The sequence below is a fragment of the Arvicola amphibius genome, chromosome 9 (genome assembly GCF_903992535.2).
Source record: "Arvicola amphibius chromosome 9, mArvAmp1.2, whole genome shotgun sequence".
Lineage (NCBI taxonomy): Eukaryota > Metazoa > Chordata > Mammalia > Rodentia > Cricetidae > Arvicola > Arvicola amphibius.
Window position 1 is genome coordinate 67,827,664 of NC_052055.2, and position 22,218 is coordinate 67,849,881.

The 22,218-nt window shown below is 45.2% G+C and overlaps 1 protein-coding gene across 1 annotated transcript in view; it reads right to left on the reverse strand.

The window, feature by feature from the left end:
• Kif6 (kinesin family member 6) overlaps positions 1 to 22,218 on the reverse strand; it is a 301,138-nt gene that overhangs the window by 161,612 nt on the left and 117,308 nt on the right. The window contains exons 8-10 of the mRNA XM_038343786.2: positions 20,218 to 20,361; positions 19,216 to 19,302; positions 12,131 to 12,234 (exon numbers count right to left, since the gene is read on the reverse strand). Coding sequence (XP_038199714.2) covers positions 12,131 to 12,234; positions 19,216 to 19,302; positions 20,218 to 20,361 — 335 coding nt within the window. The remainder of the gene's footprint in view (positions 1 to 12,130; positions 12,235 to 19,215; positions 19,303 to 20,217; positions 20,362 to 22,218) is intronic.

Below are 22,218 nucleotides of genomic sequence, written 5' to 3' on the forward strand. Positions count from 1 at the left end.
GAACCTTGTTATGGTTAAAGAAGTGGCAGTGAGACACAACACAATGTGAATTGGGAAGCATTTTCCTGACAATCCATTCGGGTGATTTATACATTTTCTTTGTTTAGTCTTTCAGATATGCAGCATGTGTGTGTGTGTTGCATGTGCAGGTGCCCACACCCATGAGTACATGCCAACTCTAGAGAAGATCAGATGTCCTATTCTAATGTTCTTTGCCTGTTGCCTTTGAAATAGCGTATCTCAGTAAAACTGGAGCTAGTCTGAAGGCCAGTAAGCCACAGCAATTCCCCGTCTCTGTGCCACATTTAGTGCTGGAGTTACAGGCATGCATGGCCATAGGTGGCTTTTTATGTGGGTGCTAGGAATTTGCACTCAGCTCCTCATGCCTCCACAGCAAGTGCTTATACCCACTGAAGCATCCCCCTCCTCCCCCTGCTGGCCCTGATACGCTGCTTTCCACCAATTATAACAGAACAACACCAGCCTGAAGTCACAGATTAAGAATATATACTGTTATATTTTGCAATAAAAGCACAACTATTAACTATGAGCATAATTTAATGTTAAGACTGCAGAACAAGATGCAATTTCAATCTCAGAATTAACTATGTGTTATGCAGTATTTTTCTATATGCCAAGAAGCAACATTAGGTTTTAATTCAGTTACAAAGTCTAGAGTAGTTAATGGGGGAGGGTATTAATTAAATGAAGTGATTCCATTGTGTTACTTGGAGATGTAAAGTCAACATGCCACATTAATTCTCTTTAAAGATAATCTTTGGTTTTCAGTAGAAACTTTAGGAAATATTGCCAGGTAAAAGAACTAGGAGAAAAATACTTATATTCCCAGAACTATTTCTTTTTCTTAAAAAAAATTCATTATGAGCCGAGTGGTGGTGGCGCACGCCTTCAATCCCAGCACTAAGGAGGCAGATGCAGGCAGATCTCTGTCAGTTGGAGGCCAACCTGGTCTTCAAGAGCTAGCTCCATGACAGGCTCAAAAGCAACCAAGAAACCCTGCCTCAAAAAACATAAAAAAATGATGTCCATTATTTCATTTTGTGTATACATGCTTGATCATGGATATATTCTAAAGAGAATCATGATAATAGAGATATGGGAGGGGTTTGTGGCAAGACAGCTCAGTAGTTAAGGGTCATTGTCACCAAGCCTGATGACCTGAGTTCAATCTCCAGGACTCAAAAGATGGAGGGAGATAACCAACTCCTGCAAATTCTCCTTTGCCCTCGACAAGTGTGTACACATGTGTGCACACCCTCCACATATGTGAAAAAAAACAATAACAACAACCAAAAGAAAAGATCTGATGGTAAAAGATATTTGCTAGTGCCATTTGGGAAGAGGGAGCCTCAATTAATCAACTCCTCCCAAAACTGGTTTGTGGTACATTTTCTTGATTAATGTGGGAGGGCTAAGCTTCCTGTGGGAGATACCACCCTTAGGTTCATGGTCCTAGGCTACCAAGAAAGAAAATAAGCTAAGTGAGCCTAGAGGAGCAAGCCAGGTAGCAACATTCCTTTATGGTCTCTGTTTCTGTTCCTGTCTCCAGGTTTCTGCCTCAAGTTCCTGTCCTGGGCATCCTTCAGTGATGGGTTGTGATGTGGAAGTGTCAAGCAAAATAAAACCTTTTCAACCTGAGCTGCTTTAGTGATGGTGTTTATCACAGGAATAGAACTGCAACTGAGACAGCGTGGAAGGCATGGTCTCTTGGCTTCCTGCGAGGCCTGCAAGGACATCTATAAAGGAAGTCTTTCCCTCAGCTAAACTCCTATCAAGGAATTATAGCAGTTCCCGGGTGTGGGATTCCATGGCCCAGGCACTGTGACCAGTGTGTGACATGACTCATCAGGATGTTTCTCCTGTTGTTACTGTGACAATCCATTCTGAAAACAAATACGCGTTAACTCCAATTTCAAGTCCTGGGGACATTGGGAGATCAACTCAGTGACAGGGTCTCCTGTTGCTCTGTCTCTGGGGACCCTGGGAGATCAACTCAGTGACAGTCTCTTTTGTTGCTCCATCTCTGGGGACACTGGGAGATACACTAAGTGACAGTCTCTTCTGTTGGCTGTCTCTCCAGAGCCTAAGTGGATTGGTGTGGGAGAATTGTCTATATTCTGTCAATTATGTTTTAAATAAATGCTGATTGGCCAGTAGCCAGGCAGGAAGTATAGGCGGGCCAACCAGACAGGAAGTAGAGGCAGGGCAATGAGAACAGGAGTATTCTGGGAAGAAGGAAGCTCTTTCTGCAGTCCTGCCCAGACACACAAGAAGGAAGATGTGACCTACCCTGCTGAAAAAGGTACCAAGCCATGTGGCTAACATTGATAAGAATAATGGGTTATATAAATTATAAGAGTTAACAAGAAGCCTGAGCTAAGGGGCCAATCAGTTATAACTAATGCAGAATCTCTGTGTGATTCTTTTGGGGCTAAACAGCTGTGGGAACTGGGCAAGACAGAAACCCCAACAAGCAGGCCCTCATGTTACAGTGGATTTTCTTTTCAAGTGAGATTCACTTGATAGAATGAAATACATGTTCAAGCTAGAACTAAAGACACAATCAGCTTTATATCCTTCTTCATAACTCGTGTTCATGAAGTGCACTCATTTTTGTTGGTGGATAAGGGAATACAAACATACTCAACAGTAAAGTATAAAATCAGCCACAGTTCTAAATGACTCCTCTGACAATAGAGGACATTAATCTGCATAGTCTTTGGGCCTGGTTAATTTTGGTGTTTGATTTTTTTTATTTGTAACATATTTTATAATAAAGTTTAAAACAGAAAAAATAAGATTTCAGACTCCACCTTCAGTACATCGACTTGGACCTAAATAGAAGATTAGACATCAGTGAAGTTTTATTAGTACAAAGGAATCCTTTGGAAGCAAATCCTCTCCCTGTGTTGTTGCAATATACCATGCTCTTCAATTTTGTTTTAGTCTTCTTTAATACTGTAAAGAGTCACTTTTAGGGCTTGGGAGATAGACAGCTGAGCTGGGCAATGCTTACCAGCTTACCTCACTGTATGAGGAACTGAATTCAGTCACCAGGACTCAGGTTAAAAAAATGGGGCAGTTGAAAGAGACATCTAAAGTTATTAATAAAACTGATCATGTAGAGGTCTTTGTATGGTCTATGTTTAACCTTAAGAAGTGGCTGCAATCAGATCTACAGTTATGTTTGCGTCTTTAGTGTGTGCATGGGTGAAATGTGAAGATCACAACTTGCAGGAACCAGCTCTCTGCTTCTACCGGGAGAGTACCAGGAATCTAACTCCTGTCACGTCATCCAGCTTGGCGATCACGCCTTTACCCACGGAGCTGTCTCTCAGGCCCACTGTTGTTTGACGTTCTCAGAAAACAGCAAACTGCCTTTCCACGGTGGGTGCATGAGTGTCAGCGGTCCCTTTATCTCTAAGGTGACGGACATCAAGCTTCCCTGTCCTTCCTCAGCACCTGTTTGCTTTCTGATATAACAGCTGCTCTAGGATTTTGCCCAAGTTTATTGCTTGCTGTCTTATTATGTAGTTGTGATACTTTTCTAAGTATTTTGGAGGCGAGTACTTTATAGCCGTATGTTTTGATAAGAATATATATATATATATATAACATTTTCTTTTTTAAATATTTATTTATTTATTTATTATGTATACAATATTCTGTCTGTGTGTGTGCCTGCAGGCCAGAAGAAGGCACCAGACCCCATTACAGATGGTTGTGAGCCACCATGTGGTTGCTGGGAATTGAACTCAGGACCTTTGGAAGAGCAGGCAATCCTCTTAACCTCTGAGCCATCTCTCCAGCCACAAAAACATTTTCTTAATATCATTCAAAGAACAGAAGTTTCTCATTTTGATGAAATCTAGTTTACTGTTTCTTTTTTCTTTGATAGTTTTTTTGTTTTTGTTTTTTTTTGTTTGTTTGTGTTTTGTTTTCCTTTTAGGTTCTAAGAAACCTTGGCCTAATGGACGGTCACAAAGGCTTTATCTTTCCTTCTTAGGAGTTTTGCATTTGAAGTTGTACATTTATGCTTGTGATCTAGTTCAAAAAACACTTGTGTGTGAAAAATTTGTTGTAAAGGACATTTGTGTGTGTGTGTGTGTGTGTGTGTGTGTGTGTGTACATGCCAATGGCAGTCAGAGTACTTGTGGGAGTCACTTCTCTCCTTCTGTCTTGTGGGTCCTGGGGACTGAACTCAGGTTGTCAGGCTTGGTGGCAAGTGCCTTTGCTCACTGACTCATCTACCCCAACTCAGGTTCTTCCACAAAGCTATTTTCAGTAGTGGTAGCAGCTGTGTGAGTTTACGGCCTCCTCATCACTTCCCAAGCGGATTCTCAGAAGGCTCAGACTACGCTGTAGGTTGATCTAGGTAGACCCGCCATCTGAGAGTCTATGAAAATGGGCTAGCTCTCCATCGCTTCAGGTATGGAAAGCTCCTCTATTGCCTTATAGTTTTAATAATACAGAGAGTAGACATATGTTGTTTAATTTATCTATAGACTATTTAAGATTTTACTGCTATCATCAAGGGTGGCTGCCTTTTCATTTCCTGTACCCTTGTATTCTGGAACCTTGATAAACTCCTTTTAGTATTTCTAGTAACTTTTTTCAGGTTGTTTGATACTTTCTACATAGAAAGAATGTTATTTGTGTATAATGACAGTTTTATTACTTCCTCTCCAAATATTTGTGTCCTTTATTTATTTTTCTTACCATAATATTCTATCTAGAGCTTTCAGTGCGGTGCTGAATGCAAGCAGTGAGAAACATCTTCACTTTTGTTTCTAGCTTTAAGAAAGAATGTTTTCTTTCTCTTATCCTTATTATAGCTAGAAATAGATGATAGAGAGAGGGAAGGATGCTTGGCAGACAGGGAGATAACAGACACGTATATACATAAATACACGAAGAGATGATAAAGGAATGGGTGACAGGTAGACACACATGTACATATAAGGTGAGAGACACTTAGACAAATGATAGAGGGTGTGTGATAGGCAGATAAGTAGATGATAGATACATAGGTACATAGGTGGGAGATACACAGATGATAGATGAATACATAGATAGGTAATATATATCTATACACATGTATACACTGACAGATGGTGTAAAATTTTGGAGGCTTCCTCCTATTTCTGTTTTGCTGAGTTTTGATCATGAATAAACAAGAACTTTATCAAATTCTTTGCCTCAATCTATTGGAATGATCAAGGGCTTTGTCTTAACAAGTTCCTCATCACAGGGAATTACACACATTGACATCTGCATCTCTACCATGAGGCCCACCTCCTGGATGTGATGTGGGTGTTGTTAGGGGTTTAACTCATCAGGAGGGTGGCTGCAGCTTCCTTCTCTCACATGTCTGCCTTCAGCGTCAGAGCGGTACAGTGCATGGGGGATTCTTGCATGCACTGCTGTGTGGGAAGCTTGGGTGAAGCTGCTGTACTCGTAGCTGAAGTACTCTAGGGCATATTAAGGGATGCCTTGCATGCCTGGAGTTTCCTCATTGGAGAGATTTTACTATGAATTCACCTTCCTCTATGAACACAGGGCATCTATTTCTGCCTAGTGAACTTGGAAATCTGTGTCTTTTATGAATCTGTCACTTTTACCCAAGCAAATATATTATAGTAACTTGTTAGCCTAGTTAAAGTTACTACCGCTATGATGAAGCACCGTGACCAAGAGCAGCTTGGGGAGGAAAGGGTTTATTTCATTCATCATCAAAAGTAGTGAGGACAGGAACTCATGCAGGGCAAGATCCTGGAGACAGGAACTGATGCAGAGGTCATGGAAGAGTGCTGCTTGCTGGCTTGCTCCTCATGGCTTGCTCAGCCTGCTTCTTTACAGAATCAGGACCACCTGCCCAGGGGCAGTACCACCTACCATGGGCTGGGATCTCCCACAACAAGCACTAATTAATAAACTGCCCTATAGCCCACTCTTATGGAGACAACTTTTTCTCAACTGAGGCTCCCTGCTCTCTGATGACTCTTAGCTTGTGTCAAGTCGACATAAAAGAGTAAGCTTGTTTTTATTATTCCATTGTTGTCTTTAAAATATTTATTTTTACTTTATGCTTGTATGTGCCTGAGCCCTGAGCACATGTACATACATCACATGTGTATAGGTGCCCGCAGAGGCCAGCAGAGGGTGGTAGATGCCCTGGAGCTTGGGCTGCCCTCTGTGGGTGTTAGGAACTGAACCACATCCTCTGGAAGTCCTCCTAACCACCAAGCAGCTCTCAGCTGCTGTTCAATCTTCTTAGAGTGCTTACTACTAACACTCTGGAATACAGAGAAAGGGAGGTTATTTGCCACCATTAAAATCTAATAAATGGAACATTTAACTAAATGAAAAAAAAAAAAAAAAAAAAAAAAAAAAAACAGAAGAAGGAAAGAGCTGCATAACCAAATAAAAGGGCACATTCATGTGCCTTTTCACCAGGGCGGGGGCTGGGGAGCTGGGATCTGAAGTGTGTTCCTGAGGCTCGTGACTCCGCACTTCCAGGAGTCTGAATCTGGTGTTGGTCCTTACGCTCAGCTCAGTGTTACCTCATCCTGATGCTCATCACTCCCACAAATTTAACTTTCCACTCTCAACCTACATCCAAGTAAGAGAGCTCAGCCTGCCCCATGCGCCTTTAACATTGGAAGTTCATCCCCCCTTGCTCCTTGTCTGCACTTTGTGAGGTGTGTGTGTGTGTGTGTGTGTGTGTGAGTGTGTGTGCATATGTGTGCATGTGTGCGCACGTGGGCTTTCATGCCACCAAGATTGCCTGAAATTCACCATGTAACAAGGATGACCTTGGAGTCCTGCTCCTCCTGCCTTCGCTTCCCACGTGCTGGGATTTCCAGAAAGTACCACCATGCCCAGATAACCCCCTGCAATCTTCCTTGTGTTGTGGCACTTCCAACAGTCCCTTCTACTGGCTCTTCCTCCACATGGTCTCTGGTTTGTGTCCTCTCCATCTTCACTGCCATTACTCAAGTCTTACCCAAACACCGTTCTGTTCCTAATGACAGCTAATATCTGCCCTTTCCTACGGAAGAGTGGTCCTAAAATAACATGAACCCAACATGTAAATTGTTTCCAGGAACCCTGCTAAATGGCAACTCTTGTATTTTCGCTCCCCATTTCTTTTTTATTTGAAGTCTCTCTACATGAAATATTTTATGTCTCTTTTCTTAGTCTAGTCCCCAGCACCCAGCTAAAAGTGTCAAATAGAAAGACGAATGGGGAGGAAAAAGTTAACAAGGCACAGTGTGTACCTGCTGAATCCCAGCACTTGGAAAAGGGAGGCAGGGAGATCAGAAGTTCAAGGCCCATCTTTGGCTATATGGTGACAGACAGAGAAGCAGACTTGACAAGAGCTGGGCTATTCCAGCTGAGCTAAGGGGCTCATCTTGTCCCCTGCGCCATGACCCCCCACCTCCATTTAGACAGTGTGGAGGCTTGCAGAGAACTGAAGGGGGTTCCCATTTCTGAGTAAATATCTAGGGGCCTGTAAGAAAAAAAAACCAGGCAGAAGACACAAAGTCACAGTAGGGGCAAATTCTAAGTCACTGTGACACATGGTGGAGGAGAGGTCTGGCTCCCACATTGTCCTCTGGCCACCACATGCAAACTGTGATGTGCGTACGCCCCAACCCCAGTAGGTATGTTAAAAAGTCTCAGTGAACATAGATCGTTTCCATAATTGCCTTGCTTCCTGTGTGCACATGCATTGCTGTCTAGGTGCACGTACACATATGCATGTGTGCATACATGTGCAACATTTCCACAGTAAAATTATATTCCCCACAATTATCATTGGATCTTGTTCTACTAGTCCCTGATGTACCCATTAAAATGATTAACATCTAAGATGTTCTCCATAAACTTTGGCAGAAATATTAACTAATCTGCATTTTTTTCTGTTAGGGAAAGATCTAGAAGTTTTTGAGAAAACTTGATCTGGTAAGATCTAATTAGGTTTCATTCCAGTAGTGATGTGCTGCTCAAAATCACGCAGACTTGGGCCAGGATATGACAGGCCCAGAAGAGCCAGAGATCTCCAGCTCATCCTTCTATCAAAGATATGTGCTCAGCAGCTCCATCACATCCAAGTCGGCACCCAAGGAGCTCTGTCTAAACATTGACTTGGCTATACAACCTCTGTCCAGCTGTTTCTTTTCAAATTTAGCAAGGACCAAAAAAAAAAAGATGTAAACTAAAAATCTCATACTAACTGGAGGTTGATGTTTGAGACCCTCTTCAATCAAAGCATCCAAGTCAATCCAACAAATATTTACATTAACCAAGGAATTGTTGGGCAATGGTTCAAAAGCGTTCTGGGACTGACTGTGAGCAGGGCGCCCAACATGCCCAACATGCTACAGAGAAAGCCAGACCCATCAGTATCTGCGAATCCCCAGGAGGAAGGCCATGCCACTCGCCATGTGCCTGAGGACCCGAAGGACAGAGAAGCAGACTTGCCAAGAGCTGGGCTATTCCAGCTGGGCTATGGCGTTGTCCCGTCTCCTGCACCATGACCCCCATCCTCTATTTGGAGAGTGTGGGTGGAGAACTGAAAGGGATTCCCATTTCTGAGTAAATATCTAGGGGCCTGAAAGACAAAATCCAGGCTGATAGTGCCATATACCAGGGATGAACTGCAGGCAAGTTCTCATTCACCTCTCTCCTTTAGGGTGAGGAAGTACTCGTAACTGGTTAATGGTGGAAAACACAATGCCACAAACACGAAGAACAGTGTGCCCAGGAGGGTCCTTCTTACTGTCATTCTGGACAGGCACGGGACACTGGTGCTTCTGAAGCTCTTTGCGTTGGCAGGAAAACAGGGATTGCAGCCCGTGATGTCCCTAGCTGCTGGAGAGAGATCACCAAGGAGACACTGCCTGATGCACAGCAGTGACCCTTCTGGGAACTGCCCAAGATTACAGTCAGTAGACTTGACCTAGCTCAGCGAGGCTCTGAGCTCATGAGCAATTGTGCTATGGCCACATTCTCACCCTGCCATGTTTATACTTTCTCGTGGTGCTTAAATACTCTGTCATCCATGGTGCTTATGTCTGTCACCACCCCTGCGCTGGAGACCCCATGAGAGCTAACCATAGGCTTTTTGTGTCTTTGCATTCCTTTTGGAGCCCATGGTTGTGCTCTGTGATCACAAGATTAGTAACAAATGTTAGATGAACAAAAGAACTACTTACGCACAGGAAAGAATGCCAGCCCTCTGTCCTCTATGCTGGATCTGTCTAGGCTGGCATTTCAATATCCGTGGTTGATGGTTCTACAGAAACCAAGGTAAGATCTAGGGGTCCTTCAGTGTTTAATCTGCTGTCACAATCTCATTTCCCTTACTCTCTCCCTCAGGAGAGCACTGGTGTTTACTTTGTGTGTCCCCTAAGGTCCACTTTCTACTCTTTTCCTGACTCAGAATCAGAGGCAACCATACTCCCTAACTTGCTTAATAGCTGGCCTCTGGATGAGCTCAGCCCACCTGGGCCCCGATGGGAGAAGGTGCCTGGATTGAGAGGAAGCCAGGGCTGTCTCCTGGATGGTGTCTCGGAAAGCAGCTGTAGTTCCTCAGCACAGGGCACCTGCGCTGTGGGGCTGCTCCCGGCTCTGACCTGTGGGGCGGGGCCAGCTCTTGGTTCTTGTGATAGAAAGAATACAGTATCCCCTTCCAGCTCCTTTCTCCAAAGCTTGGTCTCGAGCTTACAATGCTAGTTCGGGAAATGCTGGGGACTTTAAGAAGCAGGGCATAGCTGGATGAAGTCGATCACTGGGAGAAGGTCCTTGGGACTTTCTCTTGCCCTGGCCTGTGCCTCCTTACTCTCTCTCTTCTTGCTGGGCACCGTCATGAGTTAAGCAGCTATTCTCTCTTGTGGCATCTGCCATGATGCTCTCCCCCAAGCCAAGCACAGAAACACATCTTTTTGAAGCTGTGAGCTAAAAACAAAACTTTTCTTTCCAAAGTTGACTCCCAGAAATTATTACAGTAAAGGACATTTCACTAAATCACACTGTCACACTGTCTCCTGCCCTAGCTCCTACCGTTATTGACCTCCAAGATGCCTTTCTAATGGCTGAGCATCTTGGCTATACCATCCTCCGTACACCCATTTCCCCATGCCAGAGTCCTCTGCTGCAGGCCTACAGGGTTTTGCTTTCCTGGCTGGGTCAAATGCTGGGGATTCTTGGCAAGCTAACACTATCCTTTCCTTGAGGAGAGGGAGCAGCACAGTGACCTGACTCTCAGCCAGATCCCCTCGGGATCAAGGCCACCTTGAGTCATTTCAAGGAGTAACGTTACTATTTTTATTTGTTTATTTTTGCTTTATGTGTATGTGTCTCTGTGCAGGTATGTGTGCCACATGTATGCAGTGCTCTTGAAGGCCAGAAGGGGGCATCCGATGCCCTTGAACAGGAGTCACAATGGCTGTGACTGACATGTGGGTGCTGGGAACTGAACTAGGAACCTCCTAACTGCTGATGCAGCTCTCCAGTCCTGAGATGAAATTCTTAATAACTAACTTGGGACAGTGTATTTAACTTTAATTTCACACATGCTATGCAGTGGTGCTGTCAGGGAAGCTGTGGAGCTGTTGTGTTGTTAAACTCCAAATGTAGGAAGCATGATTCCAGAGGAGTAAGTTTTGATTACAGCAGAAAGCTCCATGAAGACTTTCCATGCTTCAGTCAGGGCTCACAGGCAGGGATTCTATAGTTTATTTTTAACACATTGTGTGTGTGTGTGTGTGTGTGTGTGTGTGTGTGATGTGTGGTGTGTGTGTGTGTGTGGTGTGTAATGTATGTGTGTGATATGTGTGGTGTGTCACAGTGAGATGAAGAAAGTCAAAGAACAACTTGGAGGAGTCCCTCTCCCCTTCCACCCCGAGTCCAGGACTGAACTCAGGCCATTAGACTTGGCAGCAAGCATGGCTATCTGCTGAGACACTGTGCCAGCCTCAAGACTCAGCAGTTCACAGAGAACTGCTTTCTCCATTGTTTACCATTTCCCTTCTAGGGAGAGCTGGTGATGGGGCACTGTGCCTTCAAAAACATCTTATAGAACTTCTTTCTAAGATATGGTCTCTAAAAGGTAGACATAAAATACAGGCAAACAAGCCAGAGCCTGTTTGTCTTCTAATGACAGAGGGAAAGAGATCATGTGAGCTTGGTGAGTATGGAGGTCAGGAGCCTGGGAAGAGTTGAGGGGAGGGGAAAATGTAATCAGAATATGTTGTATGAAGAAAATCAAATTTTTATAAAAAAAATAAGATAAAATAAAAGACATGGTCTCATGCATCGCCAGGCTGGGTCTGAACTCACTATGTAGCCAAGGATGATCTTGTACTTCTGATCCTCTTGTCTCCACCTCCCAGTGTGGGTATTATAGGCGTGCAGTGTTGGGGATGGAACTCAGGCCTTCATGCATGCTAGACAAACTCTATGACTGAGCCACATCCCCAGTCCAGGTCTACTTCTTATTTGACAGTGGAACCCACCACTGACTTAGCCTTGTCCATCATCTGTGTCACAGCAACCGTTACTAAAGCACACAGAAACAGAGGCCACCTCCACAGCTCACACAGAGTGAAGGACAATGAACCACGCGGCTGCAAATCCCATTGGCGTAAAACACCAGGCTCAGACAAAGTCCTGAATGCTGGCTTTTGTGCCAAATGGGAGTTTTTAGTTGCAACGTATGGGCCAATACTATAAAGGAGAGACTTTGCTCTAGCATGACAGACACTGGTACCTGAAGCCAGGTGAGTGTGAGACCAGGGCTGTTTCTCATCTCAGACCTGAGACCCACAGCTCCAAGAAGCCAGTGTGTGTAATGGCGTACCCAGTCTGTGGCCCCTTCGCAGCGCTGGTCTGGGACAGCCATTCCCAGCCTTGTGGGGTTCTGGTCCTTACTTCCTCAAAGCCCAGGCAGCAGAGATGCCTTGTCCCACTTCTCATGGAGAACCCCCTCTCTTAACTGGCACCTCGGTGAGGTTTCTGACCTTCCCAGGAGACCAAGCAGGCTCTAAGGTGGACAGAGAACTCAACCATTACTCTGTTGAAAGAGAAGCGAGTCTGTGCTTACTGTTGGAGCTCTTCTTCCGTGAGTGCCTCGGTCCTCCACTCCCCAGTGGCCATGGCCAGCTCCGCCTTCAGATCGGCAATCTCCTTCTGCAAGCGGGTAATCATCTGTGCAGGGATAAGTGGGAGAGCACATGTCCACCTCTGGCCAATGCAACCTTTGTGGCAGCAAAACACAGCTTTGGAAGTTATGAGGCACTGGGGTACAAGGTGACTCAATGGTTAGGGGACAATCCTGACACACGAGTTCAATCCCTGGGACCCAGACCTACACAGTGGAAGAAGGAAAATGACTCCTGCAGATTGTCCTCTGACTCTACATTTGCATTAAGTGTGCACACATGGGTGGTTAATTAATTAAAATTATTAACCATTTTAGGATACAAAACTGGATAGAGAACAATCTAAAAGGCATCAGTGTCCGTAACATTAATATTTGGACTAAATAACTCTAGAACTGTATTTTTTAACAAATAAAACATTACAAGCTGGGTGGTGGTGGTGCACACCTTTAATCCCAGCACGCAGGAGGCAGAGGCAGGTGGATCTCTGCAAGTTCGAGGCCAGCCTGGTCTACAGAGTGAGTTCCAGGACAGCCAGGACTACACAGATAAACCCTGTCTCGAAAAAAACAACAAAAACAAAACAACAACAACAACAACAACAAACCATTACAGACACAACTTGCGGCATCTCTGCTCCCTTTCTGTCCTTCCCGGAGTGTGCTATAATGAAGTTAAGAGTCATGAAAACGCTTACACTTACACTTCATACATTCCACATGCACGCTCCTATGCATGCTCCCTTTAATAAAGGAGAATATCATTTTGCCTGCCTTAAACTATGTGAATATCCTATTTCTCTACATAATTGCACCTTGTTTTTCTTTTGTTTTCACGTAATTTGAGCTCATTTATATTGGTTTATGCAGCTCCTCATCATGAATTTTCAAGGGCATGTAATATTCCACTAAAATATATCAGAATTCACTGGAGTTGAGGAGATGGCTCAGTCAATGAGCTATCTGCCTTTGCACAAGGGTGGGAGTGATTCCTAGAACCCGTGGGCAAAAGTTAGGTGTGGTGGTGCATGTGTGTAACCCAATGCTGGGGAGGCGGGTCCCTGGCCAATGAGAGACTGTGTCCCCCAAAGAAAGGCTTCTCTGTGTGTGTGTGTGTGTGTGTGTGTGTGTGTGTGTGTGTGTGTGTTGTATGGTGGCTCCGCAGGTAAGAGTGCTTACTACACAAGCATGAGGACCTGAGATCTAATCTCATCACCCACTTAGAACTCAGGTCATGGACACAGACGCCACTGCACAGGAACTGAGTGAAGGGGCAGGTGTTGGGACTCAGGGGATAACAGTCCTTATCGGGGTGGTGGGAAACCCTGTCTCAAAGGCAGAAAATAGGAGCAGGACACAACCAATGTCTGACTTCTGTGAACACATGCACAGGTGTACATACACATGTGTTCACGTGCACACGTGTGTACACACACATACACACAGGCACACAAGTGGTGTTACTGGAAAGGGAAAGGAGTGGCAGGGAGGGAGGAGAGTTGACATTCACTTAGTTGATGGGTTGGTTAGTTTTGGTAACTACATTTTCAAGGATTGGCTAAAGCTGATATAGCCTGCCAATGTTTGTTTTACCAAGTTCATATTATAACCACATAATCATTAATAGAGTATTTAGTATTATAATCCAGTTGGACTTGCTTCAGGAAGTTAATAATAGACTATTATTTAAAAATATACAAATGAGCACTGAAAAAAAGGGAGGTGCATGGAGTGACAGCTTTAATAGGTCCAAGATGTCATCTTCTTAAGATGAAGAAACATGGCATCCACTCAAAAATAGTCGTGAGTGTAGATTTTTCTTTTGTACCTTTCTGTATATCTGAATTAATTCATAATAAAGCTGATTAAAGGGATGTGACAATCCATCACACATACAGTTTAAAAGAGAAACATTGAGCAATCTCATCATTGGTTGGTTCCCAGAACATATGCACCTACGCTAGGTCAACTGCCTGAACCTCCAGCTCCAGGGGGAATCCACACCCTCTTCCAGACTCCCTTTGGGCCCTACACTTACACACACACACACACACACACACACACACACACACACACACACGTCAAATCTTTTCTTTTTCTAAAACTCATACTTGATCATATCAAGAATTCCTTGACTAATTGTAAAGACTCAGTCAAGATAAGTGAACATCAACCAAAAAGTCACAGTAAACCTTTATTGTAGCAATGAGGGGCAGAAAGAGACAAGACAAGAATGTCTTTAAAATTCTGCTAAAATTCTTGGCTAGTCCATGAAACGATGAAAAGAAGAAAATCATCTGCCTATACTTGTAGCTCATGTAATTGTCTATGCAGAACACATGTGATGATAAACACGACAAAAATGGATAAGAAATTTATTTGGTCCATAATCCATTTATGAGTGTCTTCCCAAAGCTCGACAGATCAACAGTTATAAAATGTAATTCTCCTCACTTCTATACTTAAGAGTATTCACAAGCCCTTTGGCCTCCTGCTATGCAATCTAAAGACACCTGTCCTAGGTAGAGCCACTACTGCTGGGATGAGGCAGCCTGACCAAAGCAGCATGAGGAGGACAGGCTGGTTTCCCTCCCAGTTCCTCATCACAGTTCATCATCAAAAGCACTGAGGACAGGAACTCACACAGGCAGGAACTGGGCGGCAGGAGCTGATGCAGAGGCCGTGGAGGAGGCTGTTGCTTACTGGCTTGTTCCTCATTGCTTGCTCAGCCAGCTTTCTTATAGAACCCAGGACCATCAGCCCAGGGCACCCCCCACAATGGGCTGCACTCCCTTATTAATCACCAATTAAAAAACTACCCTACGGGCTTGCCTGCAGTCTAATATTAATTGAGGCATTTTCTTAACTGAGGCTCCCTCCTCTCAGGTGACTTTAATTTGTGTCAAATTGACATAAAACCAGCCAACATGACACCCCAGTATTAGTAAAAAGATGGGACATCTGTTTGCAGCCACCCTTGAGAACTGGAGTCCCCAAACTAGCTAACGAAGTCAACATCAGCTCTTCTCCCTCCCACCTCCTGCCCTTTTCTAATAATTTGTTATTCTCTCACTTCTTCACTTGTGGATTGCTTCTCAGGAGGCACTCTGTGAGTTCGAGGCCAGTCTGAGCTACACAGAGAGTTCCAGGCCAGCCAGGGCTACAGAGTGAGACCCCGTAATAAATAAAACAAAAACATTAAACAAACAACCATTTAGATAAAGGGGGTTTTGTGCATGTGAATTCAAACCTATGTGAAGGAGGGATAAGGCTTTCAAATTCTCAAGAAAATACTTCTTGTGGGCTGGAGAGCTGGTTCAGTAGGCCAGAGTGGGCACTGCTCTTTCAGAGGCCCTGGGTTCAGTTTCTAGCACCCATGTTAGGTGGCTCACAGCTGCCTATAATTCCAGTTCCAAAGGATCTGATGCTTTCTTCTGACCTCCACAGGCACCTGTGCTTACTCACAGATACCATCTGTCCCGCTGGTCAGGGATGTGGCAGATGGCCTCACTGGTATCGCCACATCAGGGAATAGATTTATCTTCCCGGCTCCCTCTTTCCGGTTTTATGTTAGGGAGGTAAGCAGAGGTCCAGGACTGTGACTTCCATCCCCGGGCTGACACTGTTTGTCCACACCAAGAACAGCTGCAGCCTTGTGCTCCCCTGTCCGGAGGTGACCTGATCTAAAGATGCTTCCGGAGATCTATTCGGATGAGTTTCAGGCTCTCTTGACCACATCAACAGAACCAACAACCCCTCTAAATCACAAGAGCATTTTGGACACAGGCTCCAGGGACTTTGTTCAAATGTGCAGGGTGTCATGTTTTACTTGTTGGCCTCCTTTCAAAACACAGTGAGAAACCTCGGAGCCACACAGAATAGTGCCCTCTGGACAAGGGTCGTTCACTTTCACCTCTCTACCCTGACACTGATGCTTTAGTCTTTATGTTGTGCCTGCGGATGTGTGCGGGTGCACATGCCCAAGGAATCATCCCACCTCTGCTTCCCCAGCACTAGCATTACAAGTGTGTGATCACACCAGCTTTCTGAGGTGGGTTCTGGGGGTCAGAGTCAGGACTGCATGCTTGCAGAGTGAGCACTTCATCAATTGAGTCATCCCCCGGCTCTAGACTTTCTAAGGATTTATAAACTCAAACTACTATTACTATGGCCATGCGTCCTACAGATTTCCTGTGTAATTAGAGGCATCTGGGGAGATCCTGGCCCATGTCCTCTTATTCTGGAATCTGTCCAGCTCATGTTCCTGCCATCACCATGTCGCTTTGACGTACTGGTGCTTGGTGATTCTGATCACTCAGGATGACACCATATTTGCCATTAAAATCTAAGAGTAAGACACAGGAAATCCCAACCAAGTTCTATCTTAAGTGGTTTAACACTTCCTTAAAACAGATTAATTGTATCATTTTAGAAATTATGTCTAATGGGGGGGCATGCGCATGTGAGTACGTGAGGATGCCTGGAGCATCAGCTTCTGGAGCTGCAAGTCACTTGACATGGGGGCTACGAACTGAACTTGGGTCTTTTGCAACATCAGTGCATTCTCTTAACTGCTGAGCCATCTCTCCTGCCCCCTAGGACAAAGTCTTGATTGTCACTTGTATTACAGGCAAGGTTCATACTAAAATAATCAGCACCAGTGTGTGGTTTAAGGTGCCATTAATACAGAGAGTAGCAAGCCACACTTGGCAGTCACTACGTCAGTCAGCACTAGGAAGAACCATGGCAATCGTTTCAATTATCAGCTATTAGCTTTTTGCTCCCAATTTCTCTTTACTTTAAATCTGTCACAGACCTACATCAAACACACACTGATATCCTCTGCCTTCAGTCTTCAAAGAAAAGTCTCTCTGGCAAAATTTAAAGAAAATAAAGAAATGCTTCCAATGTTTTATATTCTTCTTCTCCATAAATTGTGAACTAATTTTTGTCATCCAGATAATAGAACCTTTCTCATTCTGCACAATGCTTTTGGAATGCAGGAGGGGCAGGAACAGCCACAGTGATGCTCTTGGGATGCAGGAGGGGAAGGGACAGCCACAGTGATGCTCTTGGGATGCAGGAGGGGAAGGGACAGCCACAGTGATGCTCTTGGGCTGCAGGAGGGGAAGGGACAGCCACAGTGATGCTCTTGGGATGCAGGAGGGGAAGGGACAGCCACAGTGATGCTCTTGGGATTCAGGAGGGGAAGGGACAGCAACAGTGATGCTCTTGGGATTCAGGAGGGGAAGGGACAGCCACAGTGATGCTCTTGGGATTCAGGAGGGGAAGGGACAGCCACAGTGATGCTCTTGGGATGCAGGAGGGGCAGGAACAGCCACAGTGATGCTCTTAGGATGCAGGAGGGGCAGGAACAGCCACAGTGATGCTCTTGGGATTTAGGAGGGGAAGGGACAGCCACAGTGATGCTCTTGGGATGCAGGAGGGGAAGGGACAGCCACAGTGATGCTCTTAGGATGCAGGAGGGGAAGAGACAGCCACAGTGATGCTCTTGGGATTCAGGAGGGGAAGGGACAGCCACAGTGTTGCTCTTGGGATGCAGAGGGGGCAAGGACAGCAGACTACATGCCCTAGGGGTGCATTTTCTTTTGACTCTGCTTTTGCATTCTGTTCATTTCCCTAGGACTCTGTGTGATGCTGGGTTCTGACCAAGGTGGGCACAAGGAAGCTCCTGATTCACCCACTGATTTCTCCATCAGGGAAAGCGAGGCTCCCTGAGGCTGGCAGGGGAAGACCAGTAGCCCCATTATTCATTTTCCTTCCTCTCCCTCTGTCCTTCAGTGGGATGATGGCAGGTGGGGAGAGGTAGGTGATGGAGCAGGAATCCAGATCATGACAGTGGCCTGAGCAGACCTAGTGCTGCTTTTCCTTTGCAGAGAACCCACAAAACACAAAGGAAAGATATATTCAAAGTGGGGAATTGAATTATATATCTGTGATTTCCTTGCATAAAAGTTGCTTTGATAAAACAGGAATTATTTTTATGAAACCAAGAAAACTGTTAATTTTTTCCATAAATCAAACTATATAGCTAGCCTTTAGGAAACTCTAGAATACATAACAGGATGCTTGTACAAAATATTTCTTTTTTTTTCTTTTTTGTTTTATTTATTATTATTATTATTATTACAAATTTTTACCTCCTCTCCTCCCAATTTCCCTCCCCTTCTCCCCTCCCCCATTTCCCCTCTCCTCCCTCTCCAGTCCAAACAGCAGTCAGGGTTCCCTGCCCTGTGGGAAGTCCAAGGTCCCCCCCCCTCCATCCAGGTCTATCTCTATGAGATATGTGAACGATGATTTGGTACTCTGTATAAAAAGGAAAACTGGGTGTTTTGTGAAAGGCTAAGACCCAAATATAAATATAATTGTATTTTTTCCATTGTAGTTCTGGGGATCGAACCCAGGACTGGGTAAGTATTGTCCCGCTGAGTCACTGCATGTCTGCCTGTTGGGTATGTCCACACGATGGGCCATGCTGTGTCATGAAGCAGATTTCTTAAGCTTGACTACTGGGCTGTGATACCCACTCTTACTGAGACAGTCAGTAGCTTACTTCACACCATTGTGTTTCAATTTCCCCTTCCATGGAGACAGCCAACAGCTCACCACATGGTTGCTGAGAATTACATCGTGAATGCATACATGTTCTTAGAACACTGCTTAGTACAGAGCCACTACCCCACAACAAGTTTCAGCTAATCATGAATGTTTATGTTAAATATATATATATGTGTGTGTGTGTGTAATATATATTTCTTTGAGCCTAACTAAAAATGTAAGTTTCTCACTGGGAGTAGGGATGCAGCTCAGTGCACACAGCACTTGTGCAGTAAGCACGACACCCGGATGGGATCTCAGCACCAAGAACTCCGGAAGTGCTGGAGCATGCCTGTCACCCACTCACACAGCAGGAGGGCCATGAGTTCAAGGTTATCTTCACCTGCAAATGAAGCTTAAGGCCAGCCCGAGTGATAAGTCCCTGTCTCAGGAGTCAAGCATTTCCTTACCAGTTTGGGGTCAATTTCTTCATTGAGGACAGCTTCATTTTTGATAAGGGCCACTCGCTGAGCAAATCTGCAGGTAGAGATGGACTCCTAAGGAAAACCATGAAATAGTTTTTAAAAACATGATGGCACAGAAAGGCATTTCTCTCCAGATAAAACTCAATTTTCATTAACAGAAAAAGATACCTAAAGGGTACGATGTCTGGGAAAACATAAATGACATGCTTCAAAACGAGGGGGGTTGGCCCTAGGATACTGTTTTCTATTTTTTTTTTAATGGGTTTGCTTGGTAAAACTGCTAAATGCAAAAAATATAGGCAATTCTGGGGTCCCAGGAGGCAGCTGGGATGTATTTGACTCTGTTAAGCCAGAATGTCACATAAAGTCATAACTACAGCAGGTACTGTGATCCACAAACACATAAGACCACAGCATAAATGTCAGTAGTCAACCAAAAGAGCGGTTTTCCATAGCGCCTAAACCGAATGTCTTGGCACTGCCCGGGGATGCACTTTTCGGCCTTGCTTTCCTCTTTGGTGGAGTGTCTACATCCAAAATGTTAATCTGTCTCTTGCAAGACCCCAGCTGGCTCCGTAGCCACCCAGGGAAGCCCTTCTGCACATCCCCTGGCTAGGCATCCTGGTGCCACCATCTGAGAGAGTCTAGGACCAGATCTCAGGACGGCTCTAAGATACCCAGATCTCATCAGTCAAAGGCACCGAGCAAGAGCAAGGGGAGAGCTCCTTCCCTCATTCCTATCATCGGGCCTTCTGAGATTGGCAAACATGGCTTCTTCAAGCCATTCAACTGAGATTAGTTCTCCTGTGGGTTAATTACAACACTGGCAAAGAACCCAAAGCTGCGAGCGCCGTGTATGCTTACCTCTGAGGAGGTCCGTCCATCAGCACTACTAAGAGACGTAGACTCGCCCAAGTCCCTGAACTCCACCTCGCCACCCAGTGACAGAAACCCAGAGTAAGAGATCCAGGGAGAGGGACCACGTACGTCGATGTTCCTCTTCTCTAGTGAGAGAGTGGCGATCATAGTGGTCACGCAGTTCCCTCCCAGGCTGTCTCTGAGCACGCTCGTCATCACGGAGTTCCTGTAGGGGATGTGTGTGCGGCGCTTTTCAGAAAGGGCAATGATGACCTGTGGGAAGGCGGGCAGAAGGTGGCGTTAGCCAGGCAGGAGAGGCACACCTGGCAACGACTTTCAATAATCGGAATGCAAAGGAGATAATAACTAAACACAGGTGACACCCGAGCTTCGGCACGAACAGTCATATTAACAGGAGCTTTCAATGTGAAAATGACAAAAATGGGGCTGGAGAAGCGGCTCAGTGGTCAAAAGCACTTGCTGCTCTTCCAGAGAACCTGAGTGAGAGTCCTTGAGCCCACACTGAATGGCTCACAGCTGCCTGTAACTCCGGCTCCAGGGACTCCACCTCCCACCCCGGGCACCGGCAGGAAGAGGGAGCAGCATGGCTGTCTTTGAATGATCAGTTAAGCATCTCACCTTCCTCCTCACTTTGAACCTTTTTCATAAGATACCTTAATATTATTACTGTTCTAGGGCACGCTGATGTATGTGGGCAACATGAAGCATACACTAAAAACCTTCCTGGTGATATTAATCGAATATTAGTGAACTCACTTTTGGTGGCAAGTTACAGAAAATGTAAGTCACACTGGTCCCAGTCAGGAGGGTTCAAATAGAAAAACTCTAGGCTACAAATAATCCAAAAGGTTAATGGGTTTATGTTCCTATCTCTACTGTAGCCTCCTTATAGCCACAGGATGGCTGCCAAACACCCCGGTGTTATATACTTCTAGATTCATAAGTTACATGGGAACAGACTTCTTTTACCCTGAGCTTTCCTAGGGAGCATCTAGAAGACCCATGGGTTGATAACTCCATCCATAGGAAGGCTCCAGTTTGCTTTGACCAATAAGGATCTAATCCCTAGAGCTGGGACGGGCTTCAGGTGCTCCGCACTGGGATGGACATTCCCACGTCCTCACCATGAAGGGACCTAAAACTGCCAGAGAAAATATTTAAACATGGAAGCGGGACTGCGGTCTTTAAGATGGAGGACACGAGGTTATGTGTGATAGAAGAAAGCAGCCAGGATGTGGAGGCAGAATCCAGCTTTACCACTTGTAAGACTCTGGAAAATCTCAAAAGTACATTAGCTTCCCATTCCTTGTAAAGAAGGAACTAGAAAGCCTGGCTCTCTTGGAGGAATTTTGTGAAAGTCCGGAGAGAGGGGCTGAAGAGGGGGCTATGTGTGGAGGAATGCTCGCTGTACAAGCATGAGGATATGAACTCAAATCCCCAGAACATGTGCAAAACGCTGATGTGTCTGTGCATGCCTGTGACCCCAACACTGGTGAGCACAGACAGGTGGGTCCCAGGAGCTCACATGCCAGCCAGCATAGCTCAACCAAATGGTGAGCCTCTGTTTCAGTGAGATACCCTGTTTCATGGTAACAATGAGATAGCCCATTTCACGGCATCAAAGAGATGAAGACACCCATTATCTTTCTCTGGTTCCACATGTGTACAATTCATACGCATGCAACTCACATATGCATCACACACATGCACACACATGTGATCAGGAGTGAACTTCTAGGGTAGTTATTAAACAAGGGGCACTCAGTGCTGTGGGAGAGTCTTCAGGACAGTCTGCTTTTGGTGTAGGTCTGACCCATTTCCTTGAGAGAGGACCTGAGCTGCTCTTGGAGCACCACTGTGAGTCCGGACCACATGGAGTGGCTCTGAGGAGGAGCCCAGAGAAGGAATATTGTGGGCAAGCGGAGGGGGGTTGCTCCTTGTGGGGTTACAATGGGCTCTGCAGTGAAAGGCACAGGAGTGTGGAGGGGTCATAGGGCTTGTGTGTGTGTGTGTGTGTGTGTGTGTGTGTGTGTGTGTGCAAACACACACGCCACAGGATAACCTCTAGGATGTCATTTCTCAAGGTGTCTGTTCACCTCCTTTTATATT